Source organism: Ylistrum balloti, unplaced genomic scaffold, assembly GCF_031769215.1.
Source record: "Ylistrum balloti isolate Yb309-2 unplaced genomic scaffold, AGI_CSIRO_Ybal_v1 Utg370540, whole genome shotgun sequence".
Taxonomy (NCBI): Eukaryota; Metazoa; Mollusca; class Bivalvia; order Pectinida; family Pectinidae; genus Ylistrum; species Ylistrum balloti.
Genome location: NW_026782343.1, coordinates 112,206 through 137,699, shown reverse-complemented (window position 1 = coordinate 137,699; position 25,494 = coordinate 112,206). Strand labels below are relative to the sequence as shown.

At 34.7% G+C, this 25,494-nt stretch overlaps 2 protein-coding genes across 3 annotated transcripts in view; one reads left to right on the top strand and one right to left on the bottom strand.

The window, feature by feature from the left end:
• The window catches only part of LOC132556012 (GMP reductase 1-like), a 30,668-nt gene extending 19,528 nt beyond the window's left edge, over window positions 1-11,140 (top strand). For both annotated transcript variants that reach the window (XM_060220404.1, XM_060220402.1), the window contains 6 exons: window positions 777-896; window positions 3,830-3,913; window positions 4,235-4,408; window positions 5,302-5,490; window positions 7,168-7,370; window positions 7,884-11,140. In XM_060220404.1, coding sequence (XP_060076387.1) covers window positions 777-896; window positions 3,830-3,913; window positions 4,235-4,408; window positions 5,302-5,490; window positions 7,168-7,370; window positions 7,884-8,082 — 969 coding nt within the window. In that variant the 3' untranslated portion in view covers window positions 8,083-11,140. The remainder of the gene's footprint in view (window positions 1-776; window positions 897-3,829; window positions 3,914-4,234; window positions 4,409-5,301; window positions 5,491-7,167; window positions 7,371-7,883) is intronic.
• Window positions 11,141-12,366: 1,226 nt separating this feature from the next.
• On the bottom strand, window positions 12,367-25,349 carry LOC132556013 (inositol monophosphatase 1-like). Its single transcript, XM_060220405.1, has 9 exons — window positions 25,316-25,349; window positions 21,448-21,538; window positions 20,567-20,700; window positions 19,486-19,590; window positions 18,821-18,866; window positions 17,916-18,024; window positions 16,842-16,947; window positions 15,963-16,114; window positions 12,367-15,095 (listed from the first exon to the last, which is right to left on the bottom strand). Exons 2-9 carry the CDS (start codon window positions 21,508-21,510, stop codon window positions 14,989-14,991), a joined length of 822 nt encoding a protein of 273 aa, XP_060076388.1. The 5' UTR covers window positions 21,511-21,538; window positions 25,316-25,349; the 3' UTR covers window positions 12,367-14,988.
• Between the last annotated feature and the right edge of the window lie 145 nt (window positions 25,350-25,494).

The following is a 25,494-nucleotide window of genomic DNA, read 5'->3' as shown; positions in this document are numbered from 1 at the left end:
TCTGGAGACTTTGAAAATTTTCCCTGAGATGGAATTAGGATGAGGAGTTACCAAGTTTGTACCACCCACCTCCTGGAAAGCATTGTCTCCCTACTTTTGCAGACCTCACTTTGCTGTGATTTACTTGAAATAAGAACCATAAGTGTTTTATTGTGGTTGTTGATAATGCTTGAAATATCAAAATTTTGTTTTCCTCCAGCAGTTTTAGTCTAAATTGATAAAGCAATTATAGTATGTTGATATGTGTCAATCCAAGATTTACGCACCAATCAAGAATAATATCTACATCAGACTTTGACGTCGGTCAATGTTGTTTTTGGTTGGTGCAATAAAATCATTGATTGACCTCATCAACAGGCTATAATTGTATGATATAGCCTTCAAAATATAGACATTGTATTTCAACTATACAGCATAAATGCCATGTGTAGGAAGCAGTGGCCATACATTTATCCTATTATAAGAAGCTATGTCTGGAATTTACTTATATAACCATTTAATTAACCCTCCCATATATAGCTGTCTAATTAGAAATTCTCACACAATACTATCATTGTTCTGTAATAAGCCTATCTTCCTAGCTGCATGTAGTTGACTTGGAGGTTATGATGATTCATATTCTGGTCTTAATGCGGGAATAGGTAATATTTCTCGTGAGTAGTGTTTGTAGGGTAAACAACAGAAGCTGTCTTGATTGTCCTTAGACCACGTATTATAACACTATCATGTTAGACTGATAGTTGATTGTGGAGTCTAGATGATTTTCTCTGTTGTAGGTTGATCTGACTCGAACATTCACCTTCAGGAACTCCGGTCAGAATTACTATGGGATCCCCATCATGGTCGCCAACATGGACACCACAGGAACATTTGAGATGGCAAAGGCTATGGGCAAGGTATACAATGATGAGATGTTTGTAGGCAATGGGTAGGGTATACAGTGATGAGGTGATTGTAGGCTATGGGCAAGGTATACAGTGATGAGATGTTTGTAGGCTATGGGCAAGGTTTATAATGATGAGATGTTTGTAGGCTATGGGCAAGGTTTATAATGATGAGGTGATTGTAGGCTATTGGCAAGGTATACAGTGATGAGATGATTGTAGGCTATGGGCAAGGTTTATAATGATGAGGTGATTGTAGGCTATGGGCAGGGTATACAATGATGGGTTGTTTGTAGGCTATGGGCAAGGTATACAATGATGAGTTGTTTGTAGGCTATGGGCAAGGTATACAATGATGAGATGTTTGTAGGCTATGGGCAGGGTATACAATGATGGGTTGTTTGTAGGCTATGGGCAAGGTATACAATGATGAGTTGTTTGTAGGCTATGGGCAAGATATACAATGATGAGATGTTTGTAGGCTGTGGGCAAGGTTTATAATGATGAGGTGATTGTAGGCTATGGGCACGGTATACAATGATGAGGTGATTGTAGGCTATGGGCAGGGTATACAATGATGAGATGTTTGTAGGCTATGGGCAGGGTATACAATGATGAGATGTTTGTAGGCTATGGGCAAGGTATACAATGATGAGATGTTTGTAGGCTATGGGCAAGGTTTATAATGATGAGGTGATTGTAGGCTATGGGCAGGGTATACAATGATGGGTTGTTTGTAGGCTATGGGCAGGGTATACAATGATGAGATGTTTGTAGGCTATGGGCAAGGTATACAATGATGAGATGTTTGTAGGCTATGGGCAGGGTATACAATGATGAGATGTTTGTAGGCTATGGGCAGGGTATACAATGATGGGTTGTTTGTAGGCTATGGGCAAGGTATACAATGATGAGTTGTTTGTAGGCTATGGGCAAGGTATACAATGATGAGATGTTTGTAGGCTGTGGGCAAGGTTTATAATGATGAGGTGATTGTAGGCTATGGGTATGGTTTATAATGATGAGGTGATTGTAGGCTATGGGCACGGTATACAATGATGAGGTGATTGTAGGCTATGGGCAGGGTATACAATGATGAGATGTTTGTAGGCTATGGGCAGGGTATACAATGATGAGATGTTTGTAGGCTATGGGCAAGGTATACAATGATGAGATGTTTGTAGGCTATGGGCAAGGTTTATAATGATGAGGTGATTGTAGGCTATGGGCAGGGTATACAATGATGGGTTGTTTGTAGGCTATGGGCAGGGTATACAATGATGAGATGTTTGTAGGCTATGGGCAAGGTATACAATGATGAGATGTTTGTAGGCTATGGGCAGGGTATACAATGATGAGTTGTTTGTAGGCTTTGGGCAGGATATACAATGATGAGATGTTTGTAGGCTATGGGCAAGGTATACAATGATGAGATGTTTGTAGGCTATGGGCAGGCTATACAATGATGAGGTGATTGTAGGCTATGGGCAGGGTATACAGTGATGAGGTGATTGTAGGCTATGGGCAAGGTATACAATGATGAGATGTTTGTAGGCTATGGGCAAGGTATACAATGATGAGATGATTGTAGGCTATGGGCAAGGTATACAGTGATGAGATGATTGTAGGCTATGGGCAAGGTTTATAATGATGAGATGTTTGTAGGCTATGGGCAAGGTATACAATGATGAGATGTTCATTTACTTCTTACTTTTTATTATCCTGAACATTTTTGGGGGGCATAGTTGCTGAGACGATGTTCAGTGTATCAAATTCAGGGCCTGTAACTCCAATATTACAGAGTTATTGTCCTTTGTTAAAATTTTGTGTCTGGTGCTTACTTGCATTTGAATTTTGATGATGAAAGTTGGTGTATACTTCGGTCTTCTTAAGACAATGTACATTGTAATAAAGTTGGAACCATTTGGCTTGTATTTAAATTAGGGTAATGAAACTTGGTGTATACCTTAATTTGGGGCCTGCAACCCCTTAATTACCGAGTTATTACCTTTACATCAAATTTGTGTCTAGAGCATCAATTTCTTTGCATTGAATCTAGGATTTCAATTTGGTGTAGACATAAGTTATACTAAGACAATTTGCAGTGAATTAAATTCAAGACCGACAACCCCATGATTACAGAATTATTGCCCTTTGTTGAATTTGGTGTCCAGTAAAATAATTTTTGGTAGCATTCATCAATTTCACTGATACTCTTTTTAAAATGGGCAATGATAGTTCAGTCTGTTAGCATTTGTCTACGTAACCCTTGGTGAAGACCAGACGTTCACGGTCCCATGTTCCAACCTAGTAGCAGATTGAGTTTCTTAGGAAATTAATAAATGGACTGGTCTGTGCTGATGTGGTTGTGTCTTGGGCAAGACACTTGTCCTATATTCATCTGGATAGCATATAGCAAACCTCCAATATGTTGTTCAGTGAGGTACCCACCAGCTTCTACAAAGAGAACCTAGTGAGGTACCCACCAGCTTCTACAAGTAGAACCTGGTGAGGTATCCACCAGCTTCTACAAAGAGAACCCGGTGAGGTACCCACCAGCTTCCACAAAGAGAACCCAGTGAGTTACCCACCAGCTTCTACGAAGAGAACCCGGTGAGGTATCCACCAGCTTCTACAAAGAGAACCTGGTGAGGTACCCACCAGCTTCTACGAAGAGAACCCGGTGAGTTACCCACCAGCTTCTACAAAGAGAACCGGTGAGGTACCCACCAGCTTCTACAAAGAGAACCCGGTGAGGTACCCACCAGCTTCTACTAAGAGAACCCAGTGAGTTACCCACCAGCTTCTACAAAGAGAACCGGTGAGTTACCCACCAGCTTCTACAAAGAGAACCCGGTGAGGTACCCACCAGCTTCTACAAAGAGAACCCAACCATAAGGGCTGTTCATGAGATAATCAAACAAACAAATCATTTACTTTTGCAGCATGCCATGTTCACTTGTATACACAAGCACTACTCTGTGGAGGCCTGGAAGCAGTTTGCAGAAGAAGCCAAAGATATCATACAGGTTTGTATACATATTTATAGATATGGTATTTTAAAACATGTAAAATTGGTTTGTCATCAAATCCAGAATTGGATATTCACTGAGAGGACTCGTCGGAATATAATTCTCTTGAGAAATCATACACATATCTGGGAAACAATGTTTTATAAAACTGTACTATTTAGAGGAACATTGTGGAAGTTAAGATACCCTAATGAACTGAGACCTATAATGATACATGTATAAAATTACTAGAGTAATAATTCTGGCATTTATATTACAAATTGCACTAAAATCAGGAAATAAGACAGAAATCTAATCTGTTGAGTATTTTTATGACAGCATGTTGCAGTGAGCACTGGAACAGGTGAAGGAGACTTGAGGAAGATCTGTGATATACTAGAGGCCGTTCCTGACATCAAATACATCTGTGTCGACGTTGCCAATGGTTACTCCGAACATTTTGTTCAATTTGTCAGAGATGTCAGAAAAAGATTCCCAAATCACACAATTATGGTAAAATATCAGAGTGTTTCTACATATTACATTGTCACGTCTTCAAAGTTTAATTTCCTTCCTTGATTCTTATCTGGTTTATGTCTTGAACCATCTTATTTAAAATAAATATTGAATCTTGCTTTGGTCAATTTATAGGGTGATGAATTTGAGTCGCTCTTGAGACAAATTCCATCAAAGCAAGATGCATTGCTTGGAAATTTTTCACTCATTGTACAAAAACATGAAAATTTAAGTATCATCAATCAAGGTTTTCCACAATATTTCAGTCAGAAAAAAAAACATGATAATGATAATTGTACTTGTTTTGCATACAAATTTCAGTTGTAAATGTACATGTAAATGTATTGTAGTTTTGGGATTAGGTCTGAAAAATGTACATTTTCAAAAAATTGTTCTTAAATCATTGGACACATGCAGATATCAGGTAATTGGTTACTATTATAAGCATGGAAAGAAAAAATGAAAGATGTGCTTTGATCATGATTTGATATTAGTATTCACTTGTTTAAATCTACATACCTGTGTTCTGTTTGTAGGCAGGTAATGTTGTGACAGGGGAGATGTTTAAATCTACATACCTGTGTTCTGTTTGTAGGCAGGTAATGTTGTGACAGGGGAGATGTTTAAATCTACATACCTGTGTTCTGTTTGTAGGCAGGTAATGTTGTGACAGGGGAGATGTTTAAATCTACATACCTGTGTTCTGTTTGTAGGCAGGTAATGTCGTGACAGGGGAGATGTTTAAATCTACATACCTGTGTTCTGTTTGTAGGCAGGTAATGTCGTGACAGGGGAGATGTTTAAATCTACATACCTCTGTTCTGTTTGTAGGCAGGTAATGTTGTGACAGGGGAGATGTTTAAATCTACATACATTTGTTGTGTTTGTAGGCAGGTAATGTTGTGACAGGGGAGATGGTTGAGGAGTTGATCTTGTCAGGAGCTGACATCATCAAGGTTGGCATTGGCCCAGGAAGTGTTTGCACCACACGCAAGAAGACTGGTGTTGGTTACCCACAGCTCAGTGCAGTCATAGAGTGTGCGGATGCTGCTCATGGTCTTGGCGGCCACATTATCTCTGTAAGGATGGCTTTAGTCTTAATATATTAATCTGACACAGTTATACATACACTGTTGACAAGTTTCTTCAGGTATAGTTATGATGACGCAAGTTTTAATTCCCTTTAGTACACACTAGTGCAACCAAATTGTAACAATGCAATTCTCAATCATTTGTTGATACTGTTCATAATTAAGGCTTCCTTGACATGTAATACACATATTCTGATCTATTTAAGTATTGATTTTGCTAAAAATAGAAAATCAAGCAAAAAGCCTTCAACAAAATTAATAAAAACAGCCTGTTGGAATGGACATGTATATATTTGGTACTGATCTACATAGTTTTGATTTCATAATGTTCACTTCACACTAACGGTGATAGATTGACTTATGAATGTATTGCGATAACTTTGCTCTCGATAGCAATAGATAGGTAGCTTATTTTCAAATCGTTAACTATCATGACCGTTAAAGAAATACAAGATCTGCACAAATCACCTACTTAAAATGGAAACAGAATTTTCAGCACAAGTTTTTACTGTTTCTAAATCTACGAAATATACGTTTAAAGGACATAGTGATTTCTTTAACTCTGTATCCATATTTTACACCCATTCTTGAAATGACCCAATTTGATAAATAATATGGCAGAAAGTAGCAGCATTTTAAAATTTGTTCCCAATATAAAGGCAAAATCAGCAATATGGCATTATTTTGGTTATGTAAATATTAACAAGAAAGTGTCTCAAAACTTATCACACTTAAAACTTTTTCATTTTGACAAAGCTGTGTATACAGTGTATGAAGTGTGTCAAAATTGCTGTCAAAACCAAATAATTATATCACTTGTTAATTATACACCTTTTAAAACATGAAAAAGTTTAAAATAAAGAGGAAACTGATACAGAATTTATTTTAAAACTAAGACTGATATGAAAATTGTATTACAGAATAGCATGTTTATATGTAAAATAAATAATACAAAGATATAGCAAAAACAGAACCAAAGTGTAATTTTTTTTTCAGCTATAACATTATCTAAATATGTAAATTTTTTTTCAGCTATAACATTATCTAAATATGTAATTTTTTTTTCAGCTATAACATTATCTAAATATGTAAATTTTTTTTCAGCTATAACATTATCTAAATATGTAATTTTTTTTTCAGCTATAACATTATCTAAATATGTAATTTTTTTTTCAGCTATAACATTATCTAAATATGTAAATTTTTTTTCAGCTATAACATTATCTAAATATGTAATTTTTTTTTCAGCTATAACATTATCTAAATATGTAAATTTTTTTTCAGCTATAACATTATCTAAATATGTAAATTTTTTTTCAGCTATAACATTATCTAAATATGTAAAAAAAATTTCAGCTATAACATTATCTAAATATGTAATTTTTTTTCAGCTATAACATTATCTAAATATGTAATTTTTTTCAGCTATAACATTATCTAAATATGTAATTTTTTTCAGCTATAACATTATCTAAATATAATTGTGACCTTGCTTTATTTCTGGGTTAGAAAAAAGATCTTTCAAAGGTAAAAAAAGAATTGTGATCGTAGTGCTATATTCACTAGACGATCGCAATGTTATTAAATGGTGTTTTCACTATTGCAATTCTATCATGATAGCTGTTTTGGCATCAGTATTAATGCCTACTCTGTATCCATCAATAGGACGGTGGCTGTACCTGTCCAGGAGATGTTTCCAAGGCATTTGGAGCTGGTGCTGACTTTGTCATGCTGGGCGGTATGTTTGCTGGGCACACTGAATCTGGTGGAGAAATTGTGGAAAAGAACGGAAAGAAGTTTAAACTGTTTTATGGCATGAGTTCAGCTACAGCCATGAAAAAACATGCTGGAGGTGTTGCAGAGTACAGGTATTCCCAGCATATATATGAAAGTATTACCAACTAGCGACAACTTTTGTATGGATTCCTAGGGAGGAACAAACTTTCAAATTTACACAAAATGTACTTATTATAATAACTTAACTTTCACTTGTCCATCAGCAGAAGATATTTCTTTAACAAGAAATGTTTCAGTTTATGAGGATTTTGGTTTCTGAGATAGACTGTAAGTTGTCCTCTGGTAGCTTCACTGCAAGGTACAAGGGCAGCAGTTTATGCAAGTCTTTTACTATCAGGGTTTTCCATAATTTTGTTAGTAGTAGGCTGTGTAGTGAAAGTAGGAGGCTGGCCTGCAGTGTACGTGTAGTGGTGTACGGAACATTATTACGGAACTGGATTGGTGTAGGCGGCCAAATGATCAGAGTAGCCGGTCAAATTGGCCGGCAACCGGCTCTCATGGAAAACCCTGTACTAAGATAAATAAAAATAAAGGAAAAGTCTTAAATTGTAGAGGATTTCACCTCATGTCTGCTGTCTTTTCAGGGCGTCTGAGGGAAAGACAGTCCAAATTGAGTACAGGGGTGATGTGGAGCATACCATCTTGGACATCCTTGGAGGTGTTAGGTCCACATGTACATATGTTGGTGCCGGTAAACTGAAGGAGTTGAGTCGCAGGACGACGTTTATACGAGTTACTCAACAACTTAATGAGGTGTTTAGTGCATTCACTAAAGAGCATTGATAGGAAGATGTTCTGTTATCAATCTTGTTTTGTCTAAATGTGAAATTTTGGCAACTTTTAGAAGAATCTCTTTGTTTTTGAGATTTGATTTTTTAAGCTGATAATGACAAAGAACTTTTTTTTTTTTTTTGAAATCTGTAAGATATTTTTATGGATGAATTTTATGCTTCTTAACGTTTTTTACCAAATTTACAGTAGTAACTGAGACACTTTACTTGCCTGCTGAAAGATATCAGAAGTATATTAGTAAACACTTTATTGAAACATTTATTTGAACAGTTAAAATAGTTTGCTGGAATTTCTTGGGAGAAATGTACTATTACTTCAAAATCATCAAGGTCTAATCGGAAACAATGAACTGTTAGGTAGGGTTTCTGACATAGCTGTCTTTAACCTGTATTTGTTATAGACATACTGGTAATTTTAAGGGACATTAAATACTCACAGTATTTCACAGGGATATGCCATCATTTTACATGGTTCATACAGATATTAAAAGTCCTTGAATGTCAACACTTTTCTGGAAAAGTTCTGGAACTCAATGTCATGGCTGAGACATGGAATTTGGCATCAATACCTTAAAAAGTCTTGATAATTTATGTCTGTGATGTTGAAATAAAATTCAAACCAAATTAATTTCCTAAGATATTTTAAAATATGCATGTTTTTTAAAGAGTGTTCTGGGATAGTCTTAAGTTATATTTTTCTTTTATAGCCCAAAAACACAAAAATATTATGGTTACCTACCATGAAAGTGGAAACAAACAATGGTTAATTACAACTCATAATGCGAACGTGAATGCATCAAGCACTGTTCCTTAAAAGATCCGGAAAAGTCCATAACATTTATTATCAGAAAGGCGTTGAAATTTCTTGATCAATCAATGAATCACGTCTCTCCTGGTCTTAGAACCTCTATGAATCATGTCTCTCCTGGTCTTAGAATCTCTATGTGCCATGTCTCTCCTGGTCTTAGAATCTCTATGTGCCATGTCTCTCCTGGTCTTAGAATCTCTATGTGCCATGTCTCTCCTGGTCTCAGAGACTATGTGCCATGTCTCTCTTGGTCTCAGAGACTCTATGAATCGCGTCTCTCCTGGTCTTAGAATCTCTATGTGCCATGTCTCTCCTGGTCTTAGAATCTCTATGTGCCATGTCTCTCCTGGTCTTAGAATCTCTATGTGCCATGTCTCTCCTGGTCTTAGAATCTCTATGTGCCATGTCTCTCCTGGTCTCGGAGACTATGTGCCATGTCTCTCTTGGTCTCAGAGACTCTATGAATCGCGTCTCTCCTGGTCTTAGAATCTCTATGAATCACGTCTCTCCTGGTCTTAGAATCTCTCTGTGCCATGTCTCTCCTGGTCTTAGAATCTCTATGTGCCATGTCTCTCCTTGTCTTAGAATCTCTGTGTGCCATGTCTCCCAATTCTCAGAATCTCTGTGCTATGTCTTTCTGGTCTCAGAGTCTAATGAACCATGTCTCCCAGTTCTCAGAATCTCTTTGAACCATATCGCCCTGTTCTAAGTGTCTCGATGAACCATGTCTCCCTGGTCCCAGAGTCTATGAACCATGTCTAACAACACATCGTAGAAGACTTGATTGTTTAAATTAGTGATAAATCTATTACATGTATATGGTTTAAAGACTTAACTAGATCAATTGAGTCCCAAAAAGAGTACAAAAAGTAAATTGAATTTTAATTGTTGCTGAAATTTTGTGATTGTTTCTGTTTTAAGTAAACTGTGAACATGTATATAATCGTCTCCGTATGATGAATTCCAAAGATATTGTAGAGGAAAATTACTGGATGTTTTAAAGTTTAAAACAAGTTGCAAATCAGCAAACATATTTGTTATTGTAGTTTTGATTTTCTTTTCTTTTTTTTCTTCTGAATTATCTATTCAGATGGCGTGAAAATTATTTTCATTCACTGAAGAAGTGAAGCATTTTCCTGTTGATTTATGTGTGATTCTCTGTTCTAGTGTGTGTTATGGTTGTATACAAATTTGACTAGGTATTTTAAGTCATTCAAGCATCATTATGACTACTAACATTAAATAAAGTGCAGGGTAGCATTTGGTATATAGGATCTGATGTGCACATGTACCTGTTATAGCCTTGTATTACAGATAATGTGCAGGGTAACATTTGGTATATAGGATCTGATGTGCACATGTACCTGTTATAGCCATGTATTACAGATAATGTGCAGGGTAACATTTGGTATATAGGATCTGTTGTGCACATGTACCTGTTATAGCCATGTATTACAGATAAAGTGCAGGGTAACATTTGGTAAATAGAATTTGAATAAAGAAATAGGGAGGCAGAGAAAAATGTGCTGCTGGAAGATCAAGAAATTAAGTATTGAATATTAATATTCTGAATTCAGACGGGTGCTTAATACATTTTGTTGGCTTATACACAGGTTAATGTTAAAAACATATTTTACATTGCACCAACAATCAGTTTGAATGTGAATGTGAACTATTGATCGTGAATCTTAGGAACTTTGTATTTAAATGTTACTGTTAGTGGTAAAGATGTGTATATTACTTCACAATAACAGTGGACCTTCAGTTTTAAACACAACAAGTCATGATTTACAATAGGTAATTATAAACTGGTGATAACTATCTATTATATTTTCTATATGCAGAAAACGTATTTTACTATGTTCCATCATAAAGACTTGATCTAGTATTAATGTGGAGATGTTCAATTGCTCACTGGCCAGGTATATGTACTGATAAACGTTGTTTGTTACAGGTCGTGGATAATGTCACATTTGCTGTAGTTGTATTAGAAATTTTATTGAGTGCTGGTGAATTGGTTTTACACCTTGTGATGATTGATCTTGTTATTCTGTATTCCCCGGGTTATACTACCATCGTAACTTACAATGTGTCCCAGTTGAGTTTTTGGGGTAAAATATAAACAATGCACTAAGTTGTTCCTTTGTTTGTAATTTTGTGTATATATCTACACCTTGGCTTTAAAAATTTACCCAATTGTACTGATGTTTTGAAAACAATTAAAATGTTCAGGGCATTATAACCTTTGATCTTTTTATATTTTAGTAAAACGGACAATTGTCAACTTCAAAATCTGGATCACTTTGTGATTGTTACACATTGTGTATATAGGTATGTGTAAAAAGAAGCGTTGAATTATTAAACACTAATGACATTTGTGTACCATTTTCAATGGATAACATTCCCTCCGTCATTATTTCTGCCTTGCTCATTATTCCAGTGTCCATACAGAATTATCAGTATTAATTAGTAGCCTTGATGGAAATTTTACCATCAAGACTCTATAGATGTTTCTGGGTATCTTTTTATTTCACCTGAGAAGCAACTTGTCAGTAGTAGACTTTTCTCAATCTTTCAGAAGTAGGGGTAACACTGTTTTCCAGATGTTGGCCATGACATCCATCTTGATTGTGAAAAAGATCTGAACTTAATAAGAAATATCTGAGGACAATACCTGACTCACCAAATCTAGTGTCAATAGGTTTTTTCATCCTGGATACTACAGTGGTTATGATCATTTTTGTCTCTGCACCCCTAGAACATTTCATGGCAGAATTGAAGATTCCATGTGTGACATCTTGTTTTTGCTTAAATCATCTAGGCACTTGGGTGATCTGCTGCAGTAATCACCATCTATAAAACTGGTTATTCCTACTGAACAGGAAGTGGAATGACTCTCATAGAGTATCATCTTCATGAGCCAAGGATGTTTAATATGATACTTGTCAAGAGGTTGTAGGTGATCCTAAATCCTAAAAGATGAAGGATGTCCTAGCTTTGGATCTTTTAAACCAGATTTCATATACACCGTAAATGTTAAAATTGACAGCATATGATAATTACAAATGATACTGATTTCAAATAATACTCGCTCTTCTATAGGACACATTGCTTCATGAGCACCTGTTAGGTCTTATTATCCAAATTATCACAGGTGACCATGTCAATGTGGGAAAGGTTGAGAGGCATTCCAATGACAATTCTTTTTGAGCAAAGTGTCCAAGGTGATGAATTTAACTTCTAAATCAAGTACATTTATAGCATGAACATCCTGTGCTATTTCCAGGAAACATTCCTGTATAGATTGGTCAACTGATAGGCAGAGCTGAGATAAATTAATTACCAACTGAAGGTAATACTACTGTATTTACAACAACCACAGCAGACTAATGGATTATTGTCAAAAACACTTTATATATAATGGAAAGTTGACCCAGAAATGGTGTTTATAAAGATAAAAATGCCATGTATGACAAATATATTTTATTATGTTGAGCAAATGTTGCTCAAAATTTGCTTTGTAACATGTACAAAAATAAAAAATAAACTACAGTACATGTAACAAAAAACTTTTTTCATCCTCAGTAACATTTTTCTTATCTGGTATTTACGAAATCCTGTATGATGACAGAAGAAAGTATTTGACCCCACGACCCGACTTCACATCTTTCTAGTGTTATAAATTACCGGTACATTTTACTATGTGTAGGTTGGTGGGTTTACAATGATTAATATTTCCTTCATAATTGTTTCAACATATAATAAACTTCAGATTTAGTACAATAAAATTAGCTCATTATCCCTTTATCCCTTTTTGGCAAATTATACAGAAGTGACAAGCAGTCATATTTTAATGGAATACTTTCAGTACGAAAAATATAAAGTAAGATGACTACTTATATATATACCTTCATGGTATAAAAAAGAACCATTACAGATATAAAACATTTTACTGAAGAGTAGCTTTCACTGAGGAAAAAAAACGGGAAAAAAATTATCTATTCATAGCAACAAAGTAAAAATTCACTTATCTAAGAAACACTCAAGACAATATCATGCATTTGTGTTTGTGCTGTAAACATACGACTGAACTACACATGGAAAATGGTTTAGATGTTAGATGAGAAGTCGGTAGTTACTACATGTATAAACATGTAGAATATTGTCCTATTCAGGCTGCATACAAGTCCTAGAATGACTACACACTTCAACCTGTGTTATGATGTCATGAAAAAGCACACAACATCTCACTTTGCCTGTAAAAGGCACCACCTACGCCTGTTTGAGATATTGGTCACATGGTTTCTTCGTTACAGCCTTCTGAACTTCATATAACATTGGTTTGTATTTCAAGTGGGTTCCACATTTATTAATCCATATTAGTTTTGATATCAAAGATATCCTCATAATTACCACTCAGCTTAACCGTTTTAATCTTTTCTTTGTATGATTACTAAGTAAACATTTTTGTAGAAATTTTCTGAATCTTGTTAATTTGCCAAATAATGCGTATATTGTGGCTTTTACTCAGTATAACTAAATTGTCCTATAAAAAGTTACAAACTAAATTTCTGTCATGCTTATTCTGTCCTCAACTGGTAAATTTCTGATCAATTAAGATCAAAGAAGTATGGACTAAGGATATTGCCAATCATGGAAGGCAAACACAGTCATACGGTAGTTTAAAGCCGAGTCTGATTTGTACTAAATATCTCATACATTTTTCTCCTAATGGGGTGGGGATATTTTGAAGCTTTTTCAAAGTATAGATTTTTATTTTTTCTATGCAAATATGCACACAACAATTTTCTTGCTATTACACATGCAAACAATGGAAAAAAACAAATATTACATCACTGAAACAAATCTACTCAAATACAACATCTATATTCAAACAAAAAGACTTAGCACTTTTTATGTAGTAAACACATATACATTACACATTCAAATGTAGGCGAGATTTAAAGTAGATTTATGTAAACCCCTATTTTTGAGCCTGATGACTCACAAATTCCAAATCACAAAATATAAACACCTTTTTTTTGTGTGTAGGGGGAGGGGGGCATGATAGCTCATTAAGGGTGTTTGCATACATAACCTCAGGTGATAATCCAAGGTATGTATTTCAACATTCCTTGTCTGTGGCAGTTTGTTTTTCTGAAACAGAATGGTGTGTACCGACATGGTTGTGTCAGGCCTCCCATATGTTGTTCACTGAGGTAGCCACCAGCTACTACAAGGAGACTTCAAAGTGAAATATTGGCTGTTTACAGTGCCATAAACCCAACAAACTATTAATATCACATCTTCAAGGCAATTAACTTAAACAACACGAGTTGTATTCATTCCTGTTTTACAACAATTATCTTTTTGTGAATTTGCAGTCATCACAAAATCTGTGAAAATAAATTAAACGCAAAATTAAGATCGTTTATAGCGACATAAACACAATCCGTTATTGTTGTTCTGATGACAGGTTGCTTGGACCCAAAATATGTCAACAACTTGATGCACGAATAATTCATGAATTTGGAAGGAATTGTTCGTGTTGTCTTAACCTATAGTCAACAACATGTATGCTATCTATGAAATGTGAAAGTTTTCTGGATATTAAAGCATAAATGATTAAAACAATTTACATCATACCCTGTTTTACCACTTTAGTGTCCAGGATAGAGTTATTAGAGTTATGGATACTGTCAGTCTGTATTCCTGGTTCTTATTGGTTATTAGACACTAAGGATAATCAACAGTGTTAGAGATACTGCATGGTAATGACAATATTTCTCCAAATGAAGTAACCCAACAGTAACAGATACTGTATGTCTTCCTGTAAAATGTTAAAGGTGAAAATTTTGACAATACTTAGGAGACTAGAGTATAAGAAGCCCCTTCTATTCTTTGAATAGGTGAGCTAAAAATGTACAAACTCTAAGAGCAGTGTACATGTACAATTTTCTGATTACAATACAAATGAACCTGTCATATTTAGATTAAAAGTATCATCAATATTACATAAGGTTTGTGTAACACATTAATAATAATATTTATATATACATTTTTCTTCATTAAATGTCCCATTAAAAAATTTCAGTCTCTTTCAAATTCCACGGGTTTGATGATTTTGCTGATGCTGGTCGCTACACTGGCTGAACTGGCACAAAGAATTCCTCGACTAAGGTAGTCCACCTCTGATCCTGTGGTCACAAAAAGTCAAGGAATAATAGTGGTTAATGTTTAATAACTTTATGAAAATTGAACAAGCTTACAGTTAGTGTTGCAAGCAACACATGTCCCTAGCGGTGCCTTAATTAACATTTTTGAAGAAACTTTACAAATACTCTGATTGGAACAAGACATGGGAATTATAACTAGTATGTAACACAACATTATGTATGTGGCACCCTGCATTGCAAGTGGTTATTTCTATATTTCATATATTATTTGTGTTCATTCGTGTAAGCATTAGTTACTTTCATTCTGTCTGTTGTTCATGTCTAGTAGGCCCGGAATAGGCATACAATTGTTAGTTACGTATCGCACATGTTCTGGACAATGACTGACCACTTGACCTGTGATATGTGCTGTTTTATTCTTTCTGCCTTTTCTATTTCTAGTTTTAGCTACATTGACCTGTGTGATCGACCTTTTGACCACAAACACAATCCCACAGTAGGTCTCTTACTAAATCAACGATGAATCAGGATTCAACCTAATCAGTCATCCCTAACTCAGATTATCATCCTCTTTATTTAGCATGCAGTGCTATGGACAGCAAGTTTGAATCACTGAATAAGCAGACATGAAATTAGAACCACACTACAGTAAGTCCTGTGGTGGGATTGCAAGATTTCATGGCTGTCAAAACATATATAGTCATTGCTGATTGACACTATACGAATTGTGAATAAAATTTATTAAATGTATACTGCATTCTTCAGATGCAATTTTTATGAAGACACAACTTTCATTATCTTCGATAATTTCACAAAATACTGTTGAAATACTACTTTGAAACCCAACTCTAGTTTTATGTCATACAATATTGAATTATGTCAATATACCTGTAGGATCCATGAGAACTCCACCTGCCTCTTCAACGATGATACCAGCGGCTGCAATGTCCCAGACATGAATTCCATATTCGATGTATGCATCCCCACTACCTTGAGCCACCATACACATGTTGACAGCTGCGGAACCAAAACATCGAATGCTGTGGCAGAAAGTGGTACAAAACCAAAGAAATTACAATGCTCTTGATTAAATAGAATTTTATTTTCATGTTGGCAAGAAGAAGGCATCACAGATGATACAAAGACCCATGAGGTTCTACCCTGACGTAAGTGCAATAAAGGAGATGGTCCATGGTGACAAAAAGATTCTAAAAATAGTAATTGTGGCCTTGACCTGGAACCTGCAACATTGGAACACAAACTTGTGTGGTATTATAGTCCTTATATGAATGTGGAATTGATCTAAAGACACAAGAGTGATGACAAAAATTTCTAAAAATAGTAACAGTGACCCTGACTGACCCTCAGAACAGAAGATCCAAATCCTCTGAGATGTAGTACATATTGTCCTTTATTTGAGCATTGAATTGCTTTCAGTTGGCATTCATGGAGTTTGTAACTCCTTGGGTATATAATTACTCATTATTCGTGTGTGAAGTTTGCTGAAAATCTCTCAAAAAATAAAATCAATAGGGTGCTGACAAGTTTGAAGTTTGGCAGAAATCTATCCTGAATTGAAGATGCTAGAGTGCTGACAATGTTGAGTTTGGTTTAAAAGTGTTATGTACAGGAACATTCCTATATCCTGACATTTGTCACAATGGAATAGTAATCCAACCTTATAAACAATGCTTCAGAAGTAATAGTAACTTAATTTTTGATCTTACAAAACTACATAATTGTAAAATGTAATCTTTGATTACTTACCCATGAGAGGCAAAGACAATGTTTTTCATGTTTTCAATCTTGGTGAGGACGGTATCTGGCTGTCTACTGTTACCAGCTTCAGTGTACACAACTGCATTCTTCAGGTCTGTTCATAAAGAACAATAATGTAAATTATCAGAAGTTCACAAATAAAAACTATCATGTCTGAATTGGAATATGAAAAATATCTTTAACTCACTTACTGGTTATGCATGGTGTGTTGTGATTGAAACTATAACTTTTATTTAAGAAATATGAAAATAATCACAAAATTTTGAATTTTGATTTTCTGTTCACAAGGATATAACAACACCTTTCAATGTACAGATCTATAGCAAGAAGTTCATAGAAATCTTATTCAGAAAAGGCCTGGTGGAACTCACCAATAAGAATTAATTGAACATGATAGAATGTTTTTGAACAAATCTTACTGTTTCTGTACATTTACAATTAAAAATGCAATTTAGCCTTGCAGTCATTTGTCAGGAGTTAACACTCTTGATTTTGAGTTGACCATCAGACAAGTAAACCAGGAGTTCTAGGTTTGAATATTAGTGGAAGCAATGAAATAAAGAATGACCATTGTTACATTGGTGCCTATGTAGGAATTTTTGTACCATAAGCATCGGTATAACCCCTGGAAAACTTGAGGACAAGTTCTTTCCTGTGGGGGGAGGTTATGATGTAACCCTGGTAATACTAGGTTACACAAACTGCAATACTAGCTAGTATCAGGGACACTCCATCTCAATCAGCTTGAAATTAATTTGTACTTGTTGCACAAACTTTGCCTTGTTGATTACCAAGTAGTTTTTATTAATTTTGTCTCTTAAGATGCCATGGCCTCCATTCATTTGACAATTAGCTTGTTTGACATTAGGATGGTCCATTTAAAGTTAAAGCAATGTGACTTCACACAGACTTATCCTAAACTTAATTCACATCACCAGGGAATACAGTGGAGGAAATGATTTTAGAAAAAGTCTACTACAAGTTAAAACTACATTTACAAAAATCTCCTTCATATACAGAAATGTTTCCTTTTTTCAGACAGACAGAACAAATTGTACTTACCCGATGTATTTGACACAGATAATCTTTTATCGTTACAAAATGCACCTTGGCCTTTCACTGCTGTATACATCTGGTCAGTTACAGGGAGAAAAACCACACCCAGCACTATCTGTAAATTAAAATGGTATTATTAAATATAAATAACAACAAAAATCTCCCCAATATATAAGATACAGGAATGTGCAGTAAAACCGTGATTATCGTTCAACATGTTTAAGAATAAACAAAAAGAGACTAATTTGATCAAAATCCTTTCTTCCAGAGATAAAAAGATTTCAATGATTTATAATAATTTTCTTTCTTAAGTTCTGGCCCTCTGCCTCTATCCTTCTGCCTCTACCCTGGGGTTAATATATTCTGTTGATAAAAGAATTTCCAGATCAAAAGAGGGATTGTAAAGATTTTCCTGTATTTCACCCATTGTGAGCCTTTCCTCTTCCTCCAAAGGGCGGACCACACCCTCTATGTTACCAAATTAAGTCCACATTTACTTGGATGCTCTAGATGACATTGTTTAAAAGCCCATTCTCTGAATAAAAAAAGAATCCCTAAAGAGGTCAGACCCTATTTATGGTAGCCTCATTCTCCCTGAGAAGCTCTAGAACAGATCTCGTCAAATCCATTCAGGTGTCCAGAACCAGGATGGTTTTAAAGCGAAAGGGAGCAACAGATGATAAATGGATCACAGGAAAGAGCAGCTTGCACTAGTTTTTAAAAAAGACTTCAGTTTGTTAAAAAAGGGTCTACTGGTGGCTTCAAATCTTGAGACTTGAATAATTTAAATATCCAAATATTCCCTTCAGAAATTCAGAAAAAAAATTTATTCAGATCTTATTATTAGAAATGTGATATCAAAAATAAGTCATAATTGCAAAGATATTAAGTAAAACATAGAAATGACTCACTTTTCTGTTGATTCCCAGACCAATACATACACAGTTGTAAGGAATACTGAAACAGAACAGATAAACAGCTGGAATTGGGCTATATCAAGTAAACACTGATGAAAAATGATATACAAAATAGTCTCATTTATACATACTATCATCAAGCCATACATTTTAGTTATATTTCCTGAGAAACTGAGATAAAATGCCAAATCTATGAATTGAAGAAAGTTATTAAATCAGTACCAAAACACACATAGTAAGTACTAATAGCCATCAAGAAAAATATTTTCCAGTTTACTGAGATAAAAATCAATTTCAATATTTGCTGTAATTGTACATACAATATTTCAAATAAATTTGAATACTGTAAATTATTAAAATTTTGTGAATACTTTATCTCACAAACTTACTTCTTCAGACAATTGATTTTGCAAACGGTGATCTAGAAATAGCTTTAAATTTGTGAATGATGGGCTATTAGTTTGACCCCAATACCTGTCTGTACAAATACTTGATTAACTCTCCTTGCGAAAATAAATTCTAAACAAAATGTAATTAATTTATAGTTATAAAAAATAGACTTAGTACCCTTTCATCCAAAATGTTTTCACTGAAATAAAAAATAAACTTAAACAAACCTAGTAACTACAATGGTTTATTAAGATATACTAGCATTTTACCTATGGACAAAGTTGGACGTTCCATCAATCGGGTCAATTATCCATGTCGGAGTGTCAGTCCATTCACACTTCTTTCCTTCAGCTACAGACTCCTCTCCAATAAATCTACAAACACACAAACAATTATGCTGTGCCTAATACATTATGTATCAGATATAGTTAAAACTATGCATGAGCATATTAACATCAAAATTTGTACAATCTCGAAGAATATAGCTAATGAAGTTAATAGTCACTTCAGAAAGAAATAATCTCTCTAAGATTTTCAATTCATAGAAGGAATTCATTACTGATTTCATCACAGGTTTTAGGATTCATCAGAAGATTATTGAAGATTTTAACACATCTCGGACATAAATACAATTTTGGTCACTTGATGCACAAAATCACTCCTGGTTGACATTAACTAAGCAGTTGATTCTAATTTTACTTTTTGAATTACAAAAAAGCACAAACATCGGTTTTGGTTTCTGCTTTTTCATGTGAATTTTAAGTATTTTCGGAGAAGTGTTTACAGAATCAAGAAATGCATTTGATAAGTTGATAACTTCACAAATATTAAGTTTTTTTTTACATCAACCATAATATGAAAGCCAAGCTAATGCCCTATTTACTTGTGTTGGTCTGGCGACCATCCCCTTCACAGAAAGGTATCAAGAGAATTTCTGACATCAGTCTGTGTAAATATATGTCAAACATCTCAGGGCACATGTTTTTCTGGGGATAGCCAGTTAAAAAAAACATGAGCAAAATCAACATGGGGTTTACAGTATAATTGTTTTGCCAAAATTTTGAAAAAAAATTAGGGTTAGTAGAAACAATAATAGAGACATTCACACTGGAAGCACATCTGTTTTTCTTTCCCATTAGAAAAGTAAACTGTCAGTCTCAATCTTGTTTTGGTAGTTGAAATGTTGACACCAATGCTAATTCATTTACAGACAAACAAAAACGCAAGAACACATCTGGCTTCCATATTTAAAGTTCACAGGCAGTATCTTAGGCACTCGGATAAAACAGATGATGTTCAAATACTATGGTTCCACACTAAGAAGTGACATCATTAGATATGAGTACCTACTTGTGTGTGGGATATTTCTTTTCTAATGACTCTATGATTTTCCTCTCCACAGCTTGGTCAGTCTCCGTCACTAAATCAGCAAAGCTTTCCTTTGTAACTACTGACTTGTCCACATAGTAAGCTTTTTTAACCATCTAAACAGAAAACAGCAAACCTATCTTGTACCATAAATCAAACAATTCCACCAATAACTGTCTCCTACTGAATGCTAAGTGGAGTAACATTGAATGTTTGACAGAGCCCGTATTCAATAAAGAAAAGTGTCAGTATTACTATTGAGAATAAACGTGCAGGAAGTTTACAGGAAAGCTGTTTTACCATTACATCTGTTCACGTCATTGCATTTCACCATTTAATTACACATCAATGTGAAGGAATTCGGAGATATCACAAATGAAAGCAAGCGATATCAGAAATTCAAACATATAAGCGATATAACTTCCAAATGAACTTCAGAGTAACTTATGTTTACCCTTAGTATGAAGTTCCACCGACAAGTAGAGTAGGAAATAGCAACTAAACAATTTGTCTTTGATGTAAATCAATGGCAAACTATAACATAATAAACAAAATAACATTGTGACACACCTCAGTGAACCCAAGCCACATGTATGAAGTTCCAGTGACAAGTAGTATAGCAAATAGAGCCCAGACAATATGAAGGATGGAAGGAGAAAGATGAACACAAATTAAAAATATGGTGTACCCTAGAATTCAACTTCTGCCATTTCCTTATAAAACATGACATAAATGATGACAATTAGCAATTATTGATTTTATTATAAATCCCTGCCATTGCTAAAATACAATTACAAAATAGATTTTCATTTTTTGAAGAATTGTGTCAAGGAAACAGTGAACTGACAATCATATCCACATACATTGCCTGCTACCCTGGCTACTTCCACAGCTGTCTTCAGGTAGTCTTGTAAATCATGGTCCATCCTTCAATCTAAGTTTACTGGAATGTCTCTGAAATAAAAATCAGTAAAGTGAATAATCAAGTTGATAACAACAAATTTCATCATCAAGTTCAAATCATGTAAGATTCAACACATGCAATATTCTGTTTATCATATACGTAATGTATAATACAACTTTTGCTAAATTCATGAAAACAGAATAACTACATTAGATAGAAACAATAGATAGATATCCTCACCGATCTCTTTGATGATGTCATGATGGTCAACAACAACATAAAGCTTTAACATCTCCATGGAAACAAATAAAACCTTTCACCATTTATAGCTCTAGTATAGTAGGTCATTACCCACAAAATGTGATAAGCATTTGATGAAAAATAATTGATGGGATAGCCAGACATGTTCTTAGGAAGAATTTTGTCATAGAGCCATAATTTCCATAAAAGAGGTTGGACAATACCAGAAATCACGTTAAGAGTTACAACTGCATAAGGTCCCATTATTACTCAAATGATTTGGAAAAACAGACAAACTCTTACAAAATACTTAAACAAAGGGGTTTGATAAATTCAACAACTGATAAAATTTGAAAATTTTTCTAAGAAATAACAATGAAAATCTATAACTGCTGAATACAAAATGATTACTTATTGTCCATCTTGTTTTTCTGATCAGTCCCAAAATAAAAAGGGCACAACTAGAGACCATGGGAAACCTACATATGGAATCTGAGAAGATCCATACAGAACTTCTCAATAAGTAGTCATAACAAGGATTGTTTACGACAGATGTTGGATGGTTGGTCTAACAAGATCTAAAGAACAAACTCAATAACTTAAAAAAAATCAAGATCAAATGATATATGTTTTGATGAAAAGGCATGCCAGACTTTAAAAGTAATTAAATGTAAACTGAGAAAAGAAATCTTTGAATGAGATTAAAATTTGATAAAAAAAATAATTCTCCCCAAAACTGAAGAAAATCAAAATATCAAAATGCCATTTAAGGATTTCTTTTTAAGTTTGCTTACATAAATTAAAGTGTATTTACATGGGCGAAACTACATATAATGCACTTGGTCCTTGTTAGCAGTAAATGGTCCACTTGGACATAATTGATGTTGTGTCTGTCACAAACAAACCAAAGCCAGACATGCCTTCAACGCAAGAGACCGTTTATTGTATACTATACAGGAGAGTTACAATTTGGGTGGGACCAATTACATAGCCGAAAGATGTGTACCAAAATCCAGAATTAACCAAAATAGTAAATACATAACAAATGACAAAGCCATGATGTTTTATCATGTCACATAACATATAGATGTCTTACATGTCTCTTCACATTTACTTAAAATTTAGGAATGTAGGCAAATATCACAGATAAACAATATGTATAAATAATGACTTAAAATATTTCATAAAAATTGGTGAGAAAGTGGGAGGAGATTGCTAGACAAGAAGAAAATACTTAATGACTCAAAAGGCAATAACCTCCTCCAATTATTGTCAAATCAAGAAAACACAATTTCATGTCCTAGATAATATGAAACACAGGTCTAAGAGCAAGTGCAATGTGTTCATTACTATGTGATTCAAATTAAGCTAACAGCTAGTTTTTTGAGTCAATGTGTTTGTATTCTCTCACACAAGATACATTTCATTGATGCATCAATATTTGTTAATCTGATGCCATACTGAATACAAGACAAACTTTATAGCTGCTTACAGTGGCTAGCAATGATAGTGTCACATAGTCTATTTTAGGAATGTTTTAGCAAGTGTATATCTGTACGGATTCGTCATGAGTTATCTTATCGAATGCCTGTGTTATTGTTTATCTTGGGACATGTGCGCGTACCGCTCTCAAGGTGAGTCAATCTATATTTTGCCGTCACACTTGGCCAACCGGTCTGGGTACCTGTTCCATTGTTAGCGTGCGTGGGTCGAACTGTCATATAATGTTGTTGAGTTGTCTTCTATTCTGTATTGTAATAGTTTGTATGGGGCGTAAGTTTTCTTTGTAAATCGTCCGCCTTTGTTCGGACAGACTGAGCTCGTTCGTTGTGCTGTGCAGATGTGTTTTTTACACCCTGTTTATTATTGCTCATGTCTTATCCCATTACACCCTTGCTTATTTCATTGTACTCAAACATGTTCTACTGATCCTGAATGCACATCTTAAGTGACTTTTCAGTCTTTGAGTGGTTTTTCTCATAAATTTGCCGTAAAATGATACATGGCCCACTGGCCGAGTCCCAAACTAATATGTTGACAATGGCAATCATCACATTGGCGCCCAACATGGGGCCTGGGAATAGTACTTAGCCATGCCCCACCGGCATTGCTGTGACCCCTGGAAACTCGAGGACGAATGATTTCCTGGAGGGGGAGTATGTAACCCTGGTAAAATATTTGCCGCAATATACCACTCGGCTAGAGAGAACTTCTCTTTAGCTCGGTTGGTTGAGCGTCAGACTAGTTAGCCAGGGGTCCCGGGTTCGACTCCTAGCGGAGCAGTGAGATTAAAAATGACCTCTGTTTCATACATGGATTGTCGTGGTAAAATTTTAATTTCTCTCTGATGTTTATTTGAGTATAGTTTTGTTCCATACCATTCCATGTTTTAGTATATTGAGCTTCAAACAGGAAATGATATCAGCAGAAAACCAAGTGTGCTTTTGTCCTGATTCGTTAAGATTTATTTTTTTCAAACAAGTTTTTGGCATAACAAGTTTCATTCAATCAATAGGTAGGAAGTTCACAGTCCAATGATGCAGAAAGTTCCAGTTAGCCAGTGCCACATACCATAAAACACTCACTTTTATCAGAGACGTATATATCACATTTACATCTCTGCTTTTATGCCTACAAAATCTGGAAGAGATCAGTTGTAACACCCCTGTTTTCATGTAACTAATAATATGGTGTCCTACTATCTGTTAAGTCTAACAAGTCTGGAAGAGATCGGTTATAACGCAGGTGTTTTCATCTAACTAATAATATGGTGTCCTACTATCTGTTAAGTCTAACAAGTCTGGAAGAGATCGGTTATAACGCATGTGTTTTCATCTAGCTAATAATATGGTGTCCTACTATCTGTTATGTTTCATCTGTTATCTGAACTTATGACTATATTGTAAATAGGATATATAGGACATATTAAATGATAGTTGTCAACTGTAAGAAGGTACATGTTATTAAATTTTATGATAGAAGACCAACAAATAGATAAGGGTTTAAGAGTTAAAGGATCCCATTTGAAATACAAGTCATTTTGTGACTTTGATGGGTAATCCTATTTCCATTAGTCTGAATTATTCTCATGTTGCGTAATTGGCCTGTAGTCAATGAACGTCGATCTACTGCCTTGTTCTACCTTTCTCATTTTTTGTATTACCTGCTTATTTTACAGTATTATCACAGTGCTATTAGCTTTGATACCGGAATGGAAATAACGTGATATTATATATTCCTTAATTGAATAAATACTAAGAGTAAGAGTGTTTTCATCAGTAAGTGTAAGTTGCAATATGATCTTGAATGTTTAATGTCTCGTTTTAAACTAATTTCACATGCACATTTTACCTGAATAAATATCATTATATTATTACTAACATTTTCATGGATGCATTGTATTGATATCCTCATAATCCAAAGTATGTGATCAGAACCTTACAATAACCGAAAAAGTATATTTTATGTGGGTTTATTCGTGATGGAGTGATTTTCTTATCTAACTCCAACCTGATTGAAATTTAGACGATAATGTCACTGTGAAAACATTTTATACAAGTGGGTACCTACTAGATTACTATACTTACAAGGAAAACCTACCGGAACGTCTTCTTCCCTCTGTCTGGAATACAAAACTTGATAAGATTAGAGTTATGTTTCTTGCAAGAAATCTCTAACCTTTGCAAAAATAGTCGATAAACCATAAAAACTATTTTGATATCAGAAGCCAATGTCAATATGTATGGATATGAGAAAATTCAAGTAA

What these genes read in the sequence shown, in the direction of transcription:
- LOC132556013 (XM_060220405.1), bottom strand. Translation starts at nt 21,510, where the DNA reads ATGGACCATGATTTACAAGACTACCTGAAGACAGCTGTGGAAGTAGCC. An exon ending in ATTGTCTTTGCCTCTCATGG is followed by an intron (nt 16,115 to 16,841) that starts GTAAGTAATCAA and finishes TTTCTGCCACAG; the next exon opens with CATTCGATGTTTTGGTTCCG. An exon ending in AGTTCTCATGGATCCTACAG is followed by an intron (nt 15,096 to 15,962) that starts GTATATTGACAT and finishes TTGTGACCACAG; the next exon opens with GATCAGAGGTGGACTACCTT.